We start from the raw sequence: 19,251 nt of genomic DNA on the forward strand, positions 1-19,251 counted from the left end.
GGGACCGGAAAAAAATTCGCGTTTTCAATAACCTCCAGGATAGACTCCACGATCCTCTATGTACTTGTGCAGATTACACCTGCTGATTGGCTACTGACTCGTGACACGTGTTAACTGGGAAGCTTGCGATTCGATACTTCTTCTTTTGTCGAACGTTTTTTCATTGGTCCAGAGTCCTTCAGATAAACTGTTGCCCAATCACTGAAGCAGCAAAAAAGGCAAATGTATTTGGATTCTTGCCTATCGAGAAATGAACCCGCGAATTTTTCAGGTCTTTACCACTGAGTCTCTTGCGCGTCAGATCAACATCACAAGACACGTACAGTGATTGTGGGGTCTCGATAGCAGTCATTAACTGTTTAATGGCACTCTTTACCAGACTCTTCTGCCAAATGATTTTCAAGAATGGGAATATTGTTCAACAGTAAGTAGCCTGTTGTTAGTATCCAAACCTAACAGCTAGAGACTGGAAAAATTCATACAGATACGTCAATCCCGTCCACAACCAAATCGTCTGACACATTCGTACCTAACAACTCTGAGTATTCTGAAGATAAGTTTTTCTTCTCTCCTGTGTCATGTCTAGATGTCGCGAAAGCCTTGCGTCGCATCAAAAGTAATGCAGTTGGTAACGACCAAATATCAATTAAAATGCTGGAAATTATTTTACCTTTTGTAGTCCCTGCATTAGAACATATTTTTAACGTATCCCTTACAATAGGTAAATACCCGACAGAGTGGAAGTATTCACACATAAAGCCCATACCAAAAATTAAGTCTCCTGAGACAGCTAAAGATTTTCGCCCTATAAGCATCTTGCCAACTGTCTCCAAAGCCTTTGAACATCTGGTGCACAAACAAACCTATGCTTACCTGTTACAGAGAAATTTTTTAGATACCTTCCAATCAGGATTTAGACCCGGCCACAGTACCACTACTGCCCTCATTAATGTTACTGATAGCATACGTCATGCTATTGATAGGCGTGAAATAACGATCCTAACGTTGCTTGACTTTAGTAAAGCATTTGATTCAGTAGATCACAATCTTATTGTACGAAAAATGTCAATTCAATATAATTTTTCTCATAGTGTTTGTACATGGTTCAATTCCTACCTAGGTGGTCGTTACCAACGTGTCGTTCTCAATACCGAAGTATCCACGTGGCTCCCAATAGTAGCAGGTGTCCCTCAGGGTTCAATTCTTGGGCCACTTTTATTTACTATATTCATAAATGATCTACCTAAATGCTTAAAACATTGCCAATACCACATGTATGCCGATGATGTGCAAATATATATTCACGCAAAAGCAACCAATATCAATCAGTCAATTTGTTCTGTCAATGATGATCTCGATTCTGTCTCTAAGTGGGCAAAAGTTAATAAACTCAGGCTGAATGCAAATAAAACCCAAGCAATATTAATTGGTTCTCCTCAAAAGCTCACTGAATTAATTCCTAACAAATACTGTAACTTAACGCTCCAAGGAGTTGATATTCAGTTCTCTAACGTCGTAAGAAATCTGGGAGTCCTGATAAACACAACCTTAACCTGGAGGGAGCAGATAATGCAAATTTGTAAGAAGGTACATTTTTCCCTTCACTGCTTACGACGGTTAAAAAATTTGCTTCCACTTAGTATTAAAACCATGCTTGTTCAAACATTAATTATGCCCCACTTTGATTACTGCGATGTCCTCTTTCCTGATCTAACAGATAAACTAGCTAAGCGACTACAGAAGCTCCAAAACTGCTGCGTAAGATACATTTTTAACCTTAAATTACGTGATCATCTAACCCAATACTACCAGCAGTTAAAATGGCTCACTCTCGCACAAAGACGCAAAATGCACATACTTATCCTTGCTTATAAGGTGCTGCAGCAGGTATCACCTCATTATATGTCAGCCGGTATTAATTACCTACATAGTTACCATAGCCATGACACGCGATCCACACGCAACCCAATGCTATCTATCCCAGTGCACTCATCCAAATGTCTGTCGGGATCTTTTGCAACCGTGAGTAGCAGGCTCTGGAATAAATTAGACCAAGCGACAAGGCAAACAAAAAATCTAGCATCCTTTAAGCACAGGCTGAAAAAACATCTTTGTAACAACTGCTTACCATGACCACTTCACTGCTACCCTACTGCTTGATTCTGTGTGTGAATGTGCGAGTGACTGGTTTTAATGTAGTAGCACCTAATGTTTTTTTTCCTTTTTTTTTTTCGGTTTTGATACTTTTTGCTGTATGTTTAATTACTTTCCTTTTTATGTATGTCTATGCTTAGTTTTTAATTACTTTATAATTAGTTATGGTTGAATCTTTTGTAATAGTTAATATTTGAACATTAAGTTAAAATTTTAATTTGTTCTCTTAATGTTTAGTCTATATCATGCTTAGTTTTTAATATTCAAATCTTTGATGTAATTGCAGAAAAGTGGTTAAGTGTAAGAGAAGGCGTACCGCCTTAACTTCGCCACCAATAAAGACGATAAACAAACAAACAAACAAACATCTAGGATAGACTCCACAATGCAAATACCACCTGCTCATTGGCTACTGACTCGTGACACCTGTCAACTGGGACGCTTGCGATTCGATACTTTTTTGGTTGAAGGATTTTCATTGGCTTAAAGTCCTTCAGATAAACTGTGAGACAATCAGAGAAGCAATATAAAGGTGCAGTTGTTTGGATTCTATCATATCGTGAAATGAGTCCGCGAATTTTTCCGGTCCCTACTAAGAGCCAAGCATGTTCATTAGACTCGCAGGTGCACTCTACGGGAAGCCTACAACTCACGTAGTTTCGGTCCCCTGCAAGAATTTCCGAAGATTTCCGAAGTTTTGCGTTTTGGTATTAACGCCACTTCAGCCGCTAAATCAGAAGTTTCCAATGAAAACAATCATGTCGTGACTGACCTAACCTAACCTAACCCTTCGATTTTTTTTTAATTTCAATTTTTGAGAGAAATCCGAAGTTGCACGAACGTGGTAGGGAACCGAAACTACGTGAGTTGTAGGCTTCCCGCACTCTACACGGACATACTGCTGACACTCGCATCAAAGCTGTCAACCCTGGTTCGCTCGTGCGCCGCCAGGCGCGCTCTTCTGGGGAACGCTCTGAAGGAATGTTCGTAAATCAGGGTTGGCGAAACTGACTAACGTCGTTTCCGAGAGCATGAGAGCAGCAGCGTGTGGGATGAAACACACTATTCCTGGAACACGGAGGCTACCGGCAGGTCTGCGGAATTTGTCGTTCTACCGGAGTATGACGTCACGCGAATCACGTCACCAGTTGGCTGCACTGGCGAATCCAAGGCCGCGCGTTACCGGGCGTTTCGGCCATTTCTTTTTTAAATTTTAATTCCCCCCTCCCCCCCCCCCAGGGATCTGGACGGGGCACGGCGGAAGGCAATGGGAAGCCACAATATAATCATTCCCGCAGCGGTGGGACAGGTGTTATCCAGACTCAGGAATGTCGCCTCGTATAGTCTATGTCTGACGCTTAGATTTAAGTACAGAGTTAATGGTGACCACTGTTGCCAGGTTGATACCGCTCGGCTTTCTAACATTAAAAATATCAATTTGTATACACCTTTGATTATAATAAGTTTTAATTTATAGTTTTAACTCAACATTTTTATTTTATTTTTATATAGACTATAATTTAATGTCTACATATTGACTGTATTGTTACAATAATTGTACTAATTATGACAAAAATAACAATTCAATACTACTTGGCGAATAATTGCTTAGTAATAGAGATTTAACTGTGCGAGAAACACTTAATGCTGTTTTGTAATAAAAAAAACATGTTATATATAAATTAGTAGGAGATGAAAATTTTATGTTATGCCACACCACAAAAAAAAAAGCAGAATTTATTTTAAATGGTTTGTTTGCCTGAAAATAACTGTGCATTACTTGTCGTAATTCATATACATGCAGGTATGTTAGTAATCAATATATTATGTAATATACTAACCAGCAGGTGGCCCCAAAACTACTTCAAGAAACTAGGTCTCGGTTTCGGCAAGTAAGAGTTCCCCCCCACCACTCCGGGTGTGTTAGCGGAATGATCCATAGGTAGAGACCGAAAAAATTCGCGGATTCATTTCGCGATACGCCAAAATTCAAATACATATACCTTTAAGCTGCTTTTTTTTTTTATTGGTTCACTGTTCATCTGGACGACTTTGGGCCGATGGGAAATACTCAACCAAAGAAGTATCGTGATCACGGGCTAACCAGTTGAGACGACTCACAAGTCAGCAGCCAATGAAAAGGCGTTGTTTTCCCGAGTATACTGAGGACTGTGTAGTCTATCCTGAAGGTCATAGAAAAGGGATTTTTTTCTAGTCCCTATCCATAGAGCATTGATAGAGACCGGAAACATTCGCGATTTCAATGACCTGTAGGATATACTCCATGATCCTCTATGCACTCGGGAAAATTACATCTGCTCATTGGCTACTGACTCGTGACACCTGTTAACTGGGACGCTAGTGATTCGATACTTCTTTTGTTTAAGGTTTTTCATTGGCCGAGTATCATTCGGATAAACTGTGGCCCAATCACTGATGCAGTAAAAAGGGCAAACGTTTTTGGATTCTAGACTATCACGAAATGAATACGCGAATTTTTCCGGTCTCTACCTATCCATAGAGCATTGGGTCGCGGATCGAAGAGCAGGCAGGACGCGGCGTGTGCCAGCGAGGCGGGAGGCGTGTGTCCCCCCTCCCTCCCTCCCTCGCTCGGCCGGGCCGCGGGCTGAGCGACCGTGTGCTCCCTACATGGGCGGAATGGAGGCAGCAGGTTTGCGGGCCGGCCGCTGCCAGAGTGTTGCACCAGCAGGCGCGCCGCTGGCACCGCCGAGACTCCAGACTCCAGACTCCAGACTCCAGACTCCACTCCGTACATCCCTCCACGCCGGCGCCAACCTCGCCCTTTCTCACTCACGTGACGTGCTCCTACAACCAGTGGCGCAACAACAGGAAGGGGGGGGGGGGGTAAGGGTATATTGCCCCCACTCTGAAACCTTGAAGTGGGGGCAAACGGGGGCAAAGAAAGTGCTGTGTAAACAATTTTTAGATAATAACACTGTTTAAACAGCACCATTTTCCACCTTGAAATACAAATTTTTCCCGGGGGAGGACCCCCGGACCCCCCCTTCAATAAGGGGGGATGGATTCTTTATAAAAAGGTATATTCCCCCCCCTTTGGAAATTTAGTTGTGTCGCCCCTGCGCTACAACGAACAAGGAATGGAGCTCTAACATATTTAAAAACTTTGTTTTCCGGTGTCCAAATATCATTCTGTTCGTGTCAGTTCCCGAAACGTCGCTATACTGTTCTCATTGGAAACCTTCTGTGTTCGTCAGTGCTATCGCCGTAGGTGTTGTCCACAGTACTTGTTTATCTTCATCGCTGTCCAAGTTTGTTGTCCGCCTGCATTTAAACTGTCTCATCGTTGCGTTGCTAGGCCACTGTGTTCGTCTGTGTTGTTGTATTATTTTTTTCCATTACCAAGTTCCTTCAACGGAGTTCTTGTGTTGTCGTGCTTTCGTCCTTGTGTTGTCCATAATGCTTGTTTAGTTCCATCGTTGGTTCCGTTTGTCCGACGTCAGCTGATTCAGTCTTGTTTTCTGTGAATTTTTTTTATCCTCTCTTTTTTAATTTATTTTGTTTCTCGAATTTTTTTTCCCATGACAAACAGTGCAATACGTTTGTCCAAAAAAAACTGCACTAAAGCATAAAGTCCCTGTAATGAAGACATGGCGTGGGTTGCAGAAAGAGTTTATAATAGTGTGGCTTGAATTATTGTTAGTAATTTTTGCTAATGAAATCCGTGTGCTGTAACACATTGTTCTTCACACGTGCTAACTCCACTACTGTAAACCAGTTAAAAAAACGTAGGTACACACCACACCGCCAGGTTCGCTGGCATCGCTTGCCTCGCGTATTTCGTACCAGTTACGATACTTGGCGGGGTTGCGGTGGTTGGTAAGGAAACTGAAGCTAGCTGGACACGGCTCAAGCCTAGGGATGCAAACGATACATCGATGTTTTCAAAACATCGATGTATCGTTCATGAAACATCGATGTTAGCATCGATGTTTTTAAGAGCGATACATCGCCGATGCATCGATGAAAAAGTCCAAAAACATCGACATCGTTCATCATTAAAATTACCCTAGTTTTTATTAATATTTTGGCTATCATTTCATGAATATTTATTGAATATATAAAAAAACATTACGATACGATATTTAGTTTTTAAGATACAATTTTTTTAACTGTCTATACTTACTATAAAAACCTACATTTTTAAGTAGGTATCAAAAATGTTGTAAATACTGAACTATTTGGTTGATTTCAGTATAAATTTTTTTTACAGTACTTTAAAATGTGTAAAATCATTTGCAGGGCTGGTGCAAGGTAAATTAGCGCCCTAGGCGAAAAACCTTAATTCCCTCCCCCCCTCACCAATCTCCCCAAAAAAATTTTTTCCTTGCCTCAAAATGCATCACGTAAGCCTAAGATTTTGTCAACAATCAAATGTAAGCAGGCTTGTGTTTTTTTTTTTTACTTTTTTACTTATTACAAATCATAAGCAGGTCACCGTGGACTTAAAATAATTACTTATATCAATATAAATATTCCAAACTGTTACAAAAATCCATTTTCATCTAGTTTCAATAATCGTTAAACATATTATATCAGTTGTTATGTGTCGTGCTGTGCCGCCCCCAGCTACTTGGCGCCCTAGGCGGTTGCCTGGTTCGCATATATGGACGCGCCGGCCCTGATCATTTGGAAAAAATAAATACCATTAAAAAAATTGGTTTACATAAGAATTTTCTTTTCAATTTTGATAAATATAGGGAAAAAGCAGTGAGACGTTATAGACAATTTCATAGCTTGTTGTACATACAAGCTTTTGATTGGTACCGATACGGTCTCGCTAGCTCTATCGAGAAAATTAATGTTACATTTAAAACCTGCACATACACTTCATGCTTTTTCCTTCTTTTTTTTTTAAATTGCTTTTAATGCATGTTTTTGTTCTGCATGAGACACGACTGTAAATGGGTTGTGGATATTGTGGCTACATACTATAATTTAAATCATTTTGGCATGTTTTTCCTGATATTTAAAAACATCGGTTAAAACATCGATGTATCGGTTTTCAGAACGATGTTTTTTGACATCGATGCTTTTTCGTTTGAACATCGATGTTCGTGATATCGATGTTTTTAAGAGCGATTTTGCATCCCTACTCAAGCCGCGCGAAGGAATGAAGAGTTGTGTCGAGGGAGCGGCGAGTGTCGGTTGTTGAAGGGGGAAGGGAAGACATGGAGGGGGGGGGGGGAGGAGCGTGACGGTCTGTTTCGTAAACACTAGTGTCTTCTCGCTGCCGTATTAGGCGTGGCGCTGCGCTGGCCGGCAGCGCTGCTGTCACGCTTATTCCAGTCTGTCGCTCCTCTATGCCCCGTGTCTGCCGGAGGACTAGGGAGCTCCTCGCGTCTTGCGCATCCTTGCCGGGGTCACTGGGCCCCCACCCCCGGGGGGGGGGGGGGGTTGTGTGACCCAGTAACACTGCCGCAGCGACCCGCACTGGCGCCGACACAAGGTCGCCTGGCGCCTGCTGGCCGCGAGTAGGCCGGGTTGGCGGATATTTCGTCATAGGTAGAGAGAGACCTGCCAAATTCGCGGATTCATTTCGTGATGTGCCACAATTCAAATAATTATACCTTAGCGCTGCTTCTACCACTGGTTCACTGTTAATCTGGAGTAATGAGGGCCAATTAGAGACCCTCACTCATAGAAGTGTCGAATCACAGCCCACCCAGTCGAGACGACTCACAAGTCAGCAGCCAATGAACAGGTGGCATTTGCCCGAGTGTGTAGAGTGTAGTAGAGTCTGTCCTGGAGGTCACTGGATCCGCGAATTTTGCAGGTCTCTAGTCATAGGTAGAGACCGGAAAAATTCGCGGATTCATTCGGCGATAGGCTAAAATTCAAATACATGTACCTTGTAGATGATTTTGCTCTTGGCTTACTCTTGATGTAAGTTTTTGGACATACGCCATTGCTTGTTTCTGTTTTGGTAAAACTATTGTGTTCGTTTCGTCTTTTCGTTTTGTCGTGTTTTTGTCTCGTCTCAACTGTTGTGCTGAATTATTTTGGGTTCAATATTTTTGTGCTGTCATCATTTGTGGGTTTTTTTTATCGTTCTATTCTGTTTTGGAAAACTATTGTGTTTGTTTCGTATTTTCGTTTTGTCGTGTTTTTGTTTCGTTTCAACCGTTGTGCTGAATTTTTTGAGTTCAATATTTCTGTGTCATCATTTGTGTTTTTTTTTCGTTCTCTTAGTACATTTTCCTTTGTTTTTCTTTGTTTTGTTGACATTATTCCTGTTACGGAATATTTTGTGGTGTTTATATCCTTGTTGACAACAGCAATTTTTTTGCTTAATTTTGTGTTTTTTTTTGTCTTTTTGGGTTTTTTTATTTATTTTTTATTTTTTAGTTTTTCTTCAACAGAAAAAGTTCTTAGCAATGGCGTATGTGCAAAAACTTACATCAAGTCATGCACTCCCATTGCACAAATCTTTCAAAGGTAATATTGGCTTACTGTTCATCTGGACGAATCTCAACCAATTATAAACCCTCAAACAAAGATAAAGAAGGATCGAATCACAGTCAAACCAGCTGGGACGACTCACAAGTCGGCAGCCAATGAACTTGCGTTACTTGCCCGAGTGTACAGGGGAATGCGTAGACTATCCTGAAGGCCATCGAAACCGCGAATTTTTCCGGTCCCTAGCTCACAGTAGAGACCGGGAAATTTGCGGGTTCAATGACCTTCAGGATAGACTCCAATATCCTCTACACACACGGGCTAATGCCACCTGTACATTGGCTGCTGACTTGTGAGTCGTCTCGACTGGGTGGCCTGTGATTCGGCACTTCTATGAGTGAGGGTTTCTAATTGTCCCTCAGTCCTCCAGATTAACAGTGAACCAATGGCAGAAGCAGCACTAAGGTGTAATTATTTGAATTTTAGCATAACACGAAATGAATACGCGAATTTTTCAGGTCTCTAGCTCACAGTTTATTTTATAGGGAATACTCTTAGCCAATGAGAAACACTCAACTAAAGAATAACCAATCACAGGCTCCCTAGTTGATAAGTATCATAAATGAACAGGTGACATTTGCCCGAGTGTACAGAGGACTGTGGAGTCCATCCAAGAGGTCACTGTGAAATTTTTTCCGGTCTCTACGTATAGTTCAAGTCACTTTTTTTTTTTTATCTCACGATCACCATTGTGCTTGATACAGTTTGATGATTTCACAATGAAAAAAAAACTACACTTATTCAGACAATGCTTTGGGTTTCTAACCAATATGGCGCAACTATAAGCTAAAAAAAAAAAAAAAATTCCATTCATCCAGTTACTATGTAATCACGTAGAAGTGGCCACCCCCTGGTTACAACAGACAGCCTTCCTTCACCAAGATGGCGATACGAGGCATGGCGCGGGTTTCTGTGACCTTCAGGCTATATTTACTTGAAGGTATTTTGAGCCTGATGTTCATTTGTTGTTAACTGGTTTCGTCGGCGACTGTCATTCGGTGTAGACCAAAGAACACGTCACTACTTGCTACAGCACCTGCCTCGCCATCGTGCTCTATCCTCAAGTGAAAAAAAAAAAAAAAATTGGTTGTCTGTAAAGTCGGTTTACGGACGTCATAACAAAACATTAATGAAATGATTGCATACTTTTATGAATAAAATTGAATAATTTTTATTGAATTATCACTATTTTTTATGGATACAAAGACGGAGTGAAATGAAATCTAAAATTTAATTGATAAATTTACTTTTATTTGCACTCATTAATTCAAATATGTTTATTACTTTAACGAAGAGATTATTTTAACTATAACTTTTATACATGTTTGCTATTTAACTTCTTCCAATCTGTGTTATTCTGTTAAGGATAGGACGATGATAGGAAAAGTAGGAAACGAATGGGAGTGTTTCAAGTTTAATGTGCCTCGAAAAAGTCAAATCGATGGTTGTTCCAATCGAGTGGAAGAGAGATAGATGCGGCGCAAGCGTACAATGAGCATAACGGGACACAGCGTAACGGGACAATGTGCGTAATGGGACACTTTTTCGTGCATGCAGCCGGCGTTTATCGATTTATTAGACGTCGCGTCATAAAAAAAAAACAACGTACTCGTTGAGCGAGTGCCAATATTCACTCGTCGAGCGAGTATTACACGTCGCTCCTCTTAGAAAATCTCGTCGAGATGTCCAACACTTTGGACGACTTGTTGAAAGTTTATGATTGATACTTGAGGATCGCTGTGCTTACTATTCATTCTTGACGACAAAGTTTCGTAGTCGTAACTGAAGGTGGACCGGGGGGGGGGGGGGGGGGGGGGGGTGACGTAGGCTACGACGGCGGACCGCGGCGACTTGAGGTTGTACTTCTGTCGGCTCGCGTGCGGGGTTTGTACACCCCTTCGGCGCGACGAACTTCGAGGGCCAGATCCTTGTTGAAACGGGCTCAGTTCCCACTTGGCCCGGTCAAACGCCCTAGACCAGCGGTTCCCAAACGGTGGGTCGCAGAAGGGTTACAGGTGGGTCGCGACTCGATCCTGAAACTATCAGAAACCATCGAATAAACCATCAGAGAAGATAAGAAAAAATCAAAACTAATCAAATTGTGTGCAAATACATTTCTATTGTTAAATAAGTAACTTTGTTGTTACAAAGTGCTTATATTTTGTCAACCATTTTCAAATCAGAACACACATTGTTTATCAATAATCAATCGGTATCTTAAAAGAAAATCAACATTTGATGGTAAATTATACATACATAAGGAAGGGATACGATAAAAATAGGGTTTTTTTTTACCCCACCATGGACCGATGGACCGTGGAGGTATTCCTATAAGGAAAGGTGGGTCGCCAGCTGAAAAAGTTTGGGAACCACTGTCTTAGACTGTTCTTCCGTAGCCGGAGCCCAAGATTCGCGCGTCCGAAACCACTGACGTAAGAGAGGCGCACTGCCGGAGCGTTGCGGGTGGTGTTCCGACAGCATCAAGGGGCAATACAAGCCACGTTACGGGATGGTGATTACTGTTCTGCAAACATACCGTGAGGACCAGTGCAAATCAGCAATGGTGTTATGCGCGATTAAATTATTTAAATAAATATTCCGCATTGCAAAATTCATCCAAAGCACATGCTAGTTCCTTCTTTGCGGTACATTTGTCATGGGCATGGAGAAAAAGGCAACTTGCAGGTGGACAGCATAATGTATATACGTGCATCCACCAGCAATCATAATACTTAAAAGTAGAGACCTGCAAAATTCGCGGATTCGTTCGGTGATTGGCTAGAATTTAAAAACACATATAGGCCTACCTCTTAGATATTTTTACTATTGGCTTACTGTTCATCTGGACGAATCTCAACCAATTATAAACCCTCAACCAAAGAAGGATCGAATCACAGACAAACCAGCTGAGACGACTCACAAGTCGGCAGCCAATGAACTTGCGTTACTTGCCCGAGTGTACAGGGGTATGTGCAGTCCATCCTGAAGGCCATCGAAACCGCGAATTTTTGCCGGTCTCTACTTTAAGTCTATTTTTCGGGTTGAAATATTTAGTAGCTAATGTGGCAAAATAATACATTATTTAATCACTGGTAGTTATGGCAGTTATTTACGAGTGTATGTTAATCGTACCTGACATAGTCATCAGTGTAAGCTTAACTGGTTGTTTTGCTGCGAGCCAGTTGCATCGGCTTGTTATAAATGTTACGCTGTGAAGTGCACAGAATGATTGACCAGCTGTGTTGGGAGTGTATACACGGGAGTGTGCTTGTTCCAGAGGCGGCCGGTAGCCAGCATGGACTCCCGCATCGGCCTCGACTACATCGTCGACAACCCGGAGTACATCGCCAAGCTCGCCTCAGGTAACTGCGCCTGTGCTCTCTCTCTCTCTCTCTCTCTCTCTCTCTCTCTCTCTCTCTCTCTCTCTCTCTCTCTCTCTCTCTCTCTCTCTATCTCTCTCTATCTCTGTCCCACCGTCCCGCTGCGACCGGGCCGTGTGTCTCCGTTACAGCGCTGTCTGTCGCATTGTGGAACATGACTGTTTATTTCCAGGCTGCTTGTGTCACTGCGCTGTCTGTCTCATTGTAACAAGATTGTCTCTGTCGTATAGCTCTGTCTGTCACACCAGTCTGTATGTGATACAGCGGTGTCTGTCTCATCGGAACGAGACATGGAACAGCATATGTACTGCGTGCTATGATTTCGGAAATAATATATCATCATAATTTAGTAACCTTTGAATCCAATCTCATCGGCTGCCACTTGCTGGGTTTCCTCGCACCGTGGAAGCAGCGGACGCGGCGAGGAAATGTGCCTGGAGACGCCTGGAGACGCCGGGAGACTCGGGGAGACGCTGGTGAGACGCTCGTAGACGCGGGGAGACGCTGAGAGACTCAGGGAGACGCCGGGAGACTCGGGGATACGATGAGAGACGCTGAGAGACGCTGAAAGATGCTGGGAGACGTGGGGAGACTCAGGGACACGCTTGGAGACGCCTGGAGACGCTAGGAGACGTTGGGAGACGCCGGAAAACGCCAAGAGACGGTGGGAGACACCAGGAGACGCCAGGAGACGCGGGGAGACGTGAGAGACGCCGGGGAAGCAGCGAGGAGCCGCGCGGTAACTCACGGCGGGCAGAGGCCCAGGAAGTGGCCGCGGTGACCTTGGGGTCGGCGAGGGGCGGTGCGTGGGCTCGCGCGCAAGGCGAACCAGCCAGGTCCAGCAGCTGACTGCGCGCCGGCCGCGGTGTTGCCGCTACGCCCGTCCCGTCTGCTCGCCTCCGAGCCCCTGATGCACTACCTACAACACACAGCAATGTCTTCAATATAATGACTTAAATTTAAAAAAAAAAGTAATTTTACAGACATTATTGTTTCAGAATTTATGAAATCTTGTATTAACCGAGTGGCGTATTGATAGAGACCGGAAAAATTCCCAGATTCATTTCGTGATAGGCTGAAATTCAAACATGTGTACAATAATTCTGCTGGTTCTCGTATTGGCTCGCAGTTTAATTGGAGATCTCTGGGCCAATGAGAGACTGTCGACCAAAGAAGCGTCGAATCACAAGCTACCCAGTGGAGACGCCTCACAATTTAGTACCCAATGAACACGCGTGTTTACTTGAGAAATGCAGAGGATAATGGAGGCTATCCTAGAGGTCATTGAATCCGCGATTTTTTCCGGTCCCAACGTATTGAGTATAATTGCAAATTATTATACGTTGGAAAATTTTTCGACAATGTTTGGTGGCAATGAAATAAGCGTGGATGCTATGTGCACTTGTGCAGACGTGTGCTCGTGTGTATTTTTTTTTTTTTAGCAATTGAAACTGAACTTATGATTTTCAATACTCATACATTGGTGCTATGCAGTTTTTGAATTTTAAAACAAAATATAAAGTACTTTAACACAGTGTTTTGGTTGTTCCGTTTTGTAAAATTGACATTGATAAACATTTATGGTGGATATTTCCAGCAACGAACGACAACAAGAAAAAAAAGTGCACAACGTTGTCGTTCGACAAGTTAACGACGTTTGGGTTTGTTGCCGATAAATACCGCACAGTTCGCTGATTTCCGAAGAAAATAACAGCGTTAGTTACAGCATTGAGTTGCGCCTCTTTATCTTCTTTGCTTTGTGCTCCGAACTGGCGCGCAGTGCTGTCGCCATGCAAAGGTCAACCAGGGATGTAACTAACTGGGCTAGTTTCCACCCGGGGGGTAAGAACCCATCTTGGCACCCCCCCCCCCTTCTCCTTTTTTTCAAACCAACCAAACCATAACCTTACCCGACAACACCTCATATCGCCACCTTATATTGTCACTGTTCCAGATTTGTTTGATTCAACTTGGATGATAAATAAATAAATAAATGTTTGTTTCATTTTTAATACATCGCAAGTTTTATAGTAAGCGAAAAATTCCAGTTTTTAAATATTTGACGATATACATGAATGTATCTTTCATTACAAATAATTCAGTTTCATCTGCCCTCCAACTTTTTTTTTTTGTTCTAACGCTACTTCTTCTAGCATTACCCGTAACATATCCAAAACGACATTTTCAATAAGTAGGGACCGGAAAAATTCGCGAGTTTCGATGGCCTTCAGGATAGTCGACGCATTCCCCTGTAAACTCGGGCAAGTAACGCAAGTTCATTGGCTGCCGACTTGTGAGTCGTCCCAGCTGGTTTGACTGTGATTCGATCCTTCTTTGGTTGAGGGTTTATAATTGGTTGAGATTCGTCCAGATTAACAGTAAGCCAATAGCAAAATCATCTACAACGTATATGTATTTGAATTTTAGCCTATCGCCGAATGAATCCGCTAATTTTTCCGGTCTCTATCAATAAGTAGATAGCATGGAGTTGCTTGGCTTCTGGGTTGTAGCTGCGTCGAGGGCTTGATGAACTGCTCCCTGATGATGGCGACCGCAAGTCGAGCGAAACGCCGGTGGTATTTCCTCCCTCGGACGCGGCTGCGACCCGGGAGCCGAGCCACTCCAGGCGGTGTTTGCCGAGCGGACAGCAGGACTCGTACAGCCGGGGGACTGCTGACGTGACGCCGCGCCGCGCGCAGTCCCACGCCGGGGTCATCGTTGTCATCGCGGCTTTCACTGGTCAGCGCCGCGGCCCGCGACCAATCACGGGCTTTCTCCGGCACGCTCGGGTGTCGCGCCTCGCCCGGCGGCGGCGGTGTCCGCTAGGGACACCTGTGTTCCGCGTCGAGGTAGTTACTTCTCTTGTAGTTAGGAGCAGGCGTTTTTCGCGAATAAATTCGAACGCCTATTAGACTGAAACAAGGTATACCCTCAGCAGCGGTTTCTTGCTTGTGACTGGCGGCTGTCTTGCGAGAGAAGTCGTTGCCTTGTTTGTCCGAGCCACTCGGGACTCGTTTGCTACCGCACTGAATCACTGTGATTGTTGTTGTAACAGTAGACATGTACCTGAATGAAACTCACCCAATCACGAAACACAGACGATGCTATAGTGCTTTAACTTTCATCTAGTCTCAAAATCTTTTCGCGAAATCTATATGCCCCTAGCCTATAACATAAAGACCAGAAAAATTTGCGGATTCATTTCGCGATACGCTAAAATTCAAATACATATACCTTTAAGCTGCTTTTGTTATTTGGTTCACTGTTCATCTGGACGACTCAGGGACGATGGGAAACAGTCAATTAAAGAAGTATCGTATCACAGGAAAACCAGTTGAGACGACTCACAAGTCAGCAGCCAATGAACAGGCGTTATTTTCCCCGAGTTTACTGAGGACTGTGTAGTCTATCCTGAAGGTAATCGAAAACGCGAATTTTTGCAGTCCCTAGCTATAACTAGGGACTGGAAAAATTTGCTGTTTGAATGACCTCTAGGATGGACTCCACGATCCTCTATGTACGCGGGAATATTACACCAGCTCATTGGCTACTGACTCGTGACACCTGCTAACTGGCATGCTTATGATTCGATACTTCTTACGTTGAAGGTCATTCATTGGCTCACAGTCCTTCAGGCAAACTGTGTTCCAATAACTGAAGCGGCAATAAGTTACACGCACTTGGATTCTAGCCTACCGCGAAATGAACCCGCGAATTATTCCTGTCTCTAGCTATAACTCTAAAAAAAAGCTACAGTGTTTTGTTAAATACCTTGACACGAAATGAATTCGCGAACTACAGGTGTCCCTACATAGAGACCCGGGAATTTCGCGTATACTCCGGTCTCAGAGTAGAATTCAATGTCAAACCAGTGTTGATTGATTTCTTAAGAGAGAAAAATTTTATCCTTTTTTAATTGGCACTCCCTGATTCGCAGAGACTGGAAAAAATTTGCGTTTGGATGACCTCTAGGATAGACTCCACCATCCCCTACACACTCGGGCAAATGCCACCTGCTAATTGGCTACTGACTCGTGACACCTGTCAACTGGGAAGCTTGCGGTTCGATACTTTTTTTTGGTTGAAGGGTTTTTTTCATTGGCCCAAAGTCCTTCAGATGAACTGTGAGCCGATCAGAGGAGCAACATGAAGGAACAGTTGTTTGGATTCTATCATATTGTTGGAATGAATCCGCGAATTTTTCCGGTCTCTACTGATTCGCTTACTTCCCTGCTGGCCGGGCCTCGTTGGCTCTCGGCGGCGGAGGGGCGTGAGTGCGACAAGGGGCGGTGTCCCGGGTGTTGCGGGATGAAGGGCCGAGCGCCCCGGTGTGTCCCCCGGGAGAGGGGCCGTGCAGGCGGTCACGACCCGCGGACACGAGGGCCTGGTTTCTCCGGCGCCGGTCGTGACGCGAACAGCGAGGGCGGCGGTGTCGCACGGCCCTGGCGCGCGGGTCACTGGGTCAGCCGCGGTGCGAGCCGAGTGTCTAGTCTAGCGGCGTTACTGTCGACAGCTAGAGACCGGAAAAATTCGCGAATTCATTTCGCGATAGGCTAAAATACCTCAGTGCTGCCTCTGCTATTGAATCACAACTCACCTAGATGACTCTGGGCCAATGAGAAACACCCAAGCAAAGCTTTATCGAATCACAGGCTGCTACGCTGGAACGTCTCACAAGACAGCAGCCAATGAGCGGGTGGCATTTGTCTGAGTGTACGTAGAACTATGGAGTTCATCCTACAGGTCATTGAACCCGCGAATTTTTCCGGTCCCTAGCGATAGCTGAAGCAAAGGTGTGCAAAAGTCATGGGGACCGTCAACAGAAGTGAAAACTTGAAACTTTGTTTTTAAATGTGTAGAGACCGGAAACATTCGCGGGTTCAACGACCTTCAGGATGGACTCCGATATCCTCTACACACTCGGGCAAATGCCACCTGTTCATTGGCTGCTGACTTGTGAGTCGTCTCGACTGGGTGGCCTGTGATTCGACACTTCTATGAGTGAGGGTCTCTATAATTGGCCCCCGCAGTCCTCCAGATTAACAGTGAACCAATGACAGAAGCAGCACTAAGGTCAAATTATTTCAATTTTAGCATAACACGAAATGAACCCGCGAATTTTTCAGGTCTCCATAAATGTGTAATATGTAGAAACATAAAAAAATTCGCGAATTCATTTCGTGATAGTCTAGAATCCAAAAAACGTTTGACTTTTTACTGCATCAGTGATCGGGCCACAGTTTATCTGAATGATACTCGGCCAATGAAAAACCTTAAACGAAAGAAGTATCGAATCACTAGCGTCCCAGTCAACAGGTGTCACGAGCCAGTAGCCAATGAGCAGATGTAATTTTCCCGAGTGCATAGAAGATCATGGAGTATATCCTGCAGGTCATTGAAATCGCGTTTTTTTTAAGGTCTCTATCGATAGCTGAAGCAAAGGTTTGCAAAGGTTTCATTCCCCGTCAGTGATGTGTCACATTGAAAAAAGTTTTGTTTGAATCAAACAAATATTTGTTTATACATATATGGCAAAACAAATATTTACTTACCGTAACAACATATTTTGTTAGCGTAAACAAATTTGTTGAGTAACAATATTGATTTGTTACACCTAGGGACACCTGTATTTCGCGAATACATTTCGTGTCAAGGTATTTCACAAAATACTGTATCTTTTCTCCTGTGGTTATTGGCTGAGGTCGGTGAGAGGTGTCGTCCCGCTCTTGACGGGGCCAATGAGAATGTGGTCACCGTACTGCTGCACCCTCACAATTTGCCATGACTCTTAGAAATAGCTACAGTGTTTTGTGAAATACCTTGACATGAAATGAAATCGCGAAATACAGGTGCCCTAGATACACCTAACCAAATATACAGTCCAGTTGAAAAATTCATTGGTTTGGGTCAACAAAATCTTTCCTAATACAAAATTATTTGTTTGAATCATCAAAATATATTTATTTTGCCTTATAAAACAAATATTTTGTTGAGGGAAACAAACCTTTCTCTCAGTGAGAGACTGGAAAAATTCGCGTTTTCGATGACCTTCAGGATATACTACACAGTCCTCAGTATACTCGGGAAAATAACGGCTGTTCATTGGCTGCTGACTTGTGAGTCGTCTCAACTGGTATTGCCCCTGATTCGTTACTTCTTTGGTTGAGGGTTTCTCATTGGCTCAGAGTCGCCCAGACGAACAGTGAGCCAATAGCAAAAGCAGCTTAAAGGTATATGTGTATGAATTTCAGACTATCGCGAAATGAATCTGCGAATTTTTCAGGTCTCTAGTAATATCTAACGTCGGCAACGAGGAAATTCACGTGTTTTCGTGTTGCAAATGCACTTATAATTAGGGACTTGAAAATTTTGCGTATTCAGTGACCTATAGGATGGACTCCACGATCCTCCCATGCACTCGGGCAAATTACGCCTGCTCATTGGCTACTGACTCGTGACAGCTGTTAGCCGGGATGCCTGTGATTTGTTACTTTTTTTTTTTTGAGGGTGTCCCATTGGCCCAGGGTCCTTCAGGTAAACTGTAGTCCAATCACTGAAGCAGTATGAGGTAAACTAGTTTGGATTCCAGCCTATCTGGATATGAATCCGCTAATTTTTTCCGGCCTCTACTTATAATACGAAACTTGGACACGAAATTTAACGTAGAATTCTTTAAAAAATGCCGAGCGTGATGAATATACGCAAATTGTGTTTTCCACTGCGTTTATTGGCGTAATTAACACTTAGTTATCCCACCCGCCGCTAGAATTCGCTGACAGAAATTTGAAACTATATAATAAAACGACTCCGATAAAAGAAAAAAAAAATGACACAAAAAATCACTAAACCCTGGCTTTTTACCTTATTATCGAAAATGAATTTTTATTAAAATGCCGCCCATCTTGTTAAAATTCATGAGTTTGCCTTTGTGGAGTTTGGTTCGCGCCATCTGGCACAGATGGCGGCACCGTGGTTAAGCATTTCTATTCCATTCACGAAATGACTCCTACCAAATGCCGTATTCAAAGAGCTGTGATGTTATACATAATTTAAAAAAAAAAAAATTAAGTAACGAGTTGCTAGTTCACACACGAGAATTTTGTGTTGTTTAAAGTATTTGTAATACACTCGATGTAGGGAATTATCGTCGAGGGACATTGGTATTGATTTTCAAACTTGGCAACACTGGTAAAGGAAGTAGGAGGAGGGGCCGGAGACG

The 19,251-nt window shown here is 43.3% G+C and overlaps 1 protein-coding gene across 1 annotated transcript in view; it reads left to right on the top strand.

Annotated features, from left to right (window-relative positions):
- The window catches only part of LOC134537410 (uncharacterized), a 188,263-nt gene that overhangs the window by 70,847 nt on the left and 98,165 nt on the right, over window positions 1–19,251 (top strand). Inside the window, exon 2 of the mRNA XM_063377796.1 lies at window positions 11,930–12,014. Within this exon, the coding sequence (XP_063233866.1) occupies window positions 11,948–12,014 (67 nt within the window). The 5' untranslated portion in view covers window positions 11,930–11,947. The remainder of the gene's footprint in view (window positions 1–11,929; window positions 12,015–19,251) is intronic.

This window comes from Bacillus rossius, chromosome 12, assembly GCF_032445375.1.
Source record: "Bacillus rossius redtenbacheri isolate Brsri chromosome 12, Brsri_v3, whole genome shotgun sequence".
Classification (NCBI taxonomy): Eukaryota; Metazoa; Arthropoda; class Insecta; order Phasmatodea; family Bacillidae; genus Bacillus; species Bacillus rossius.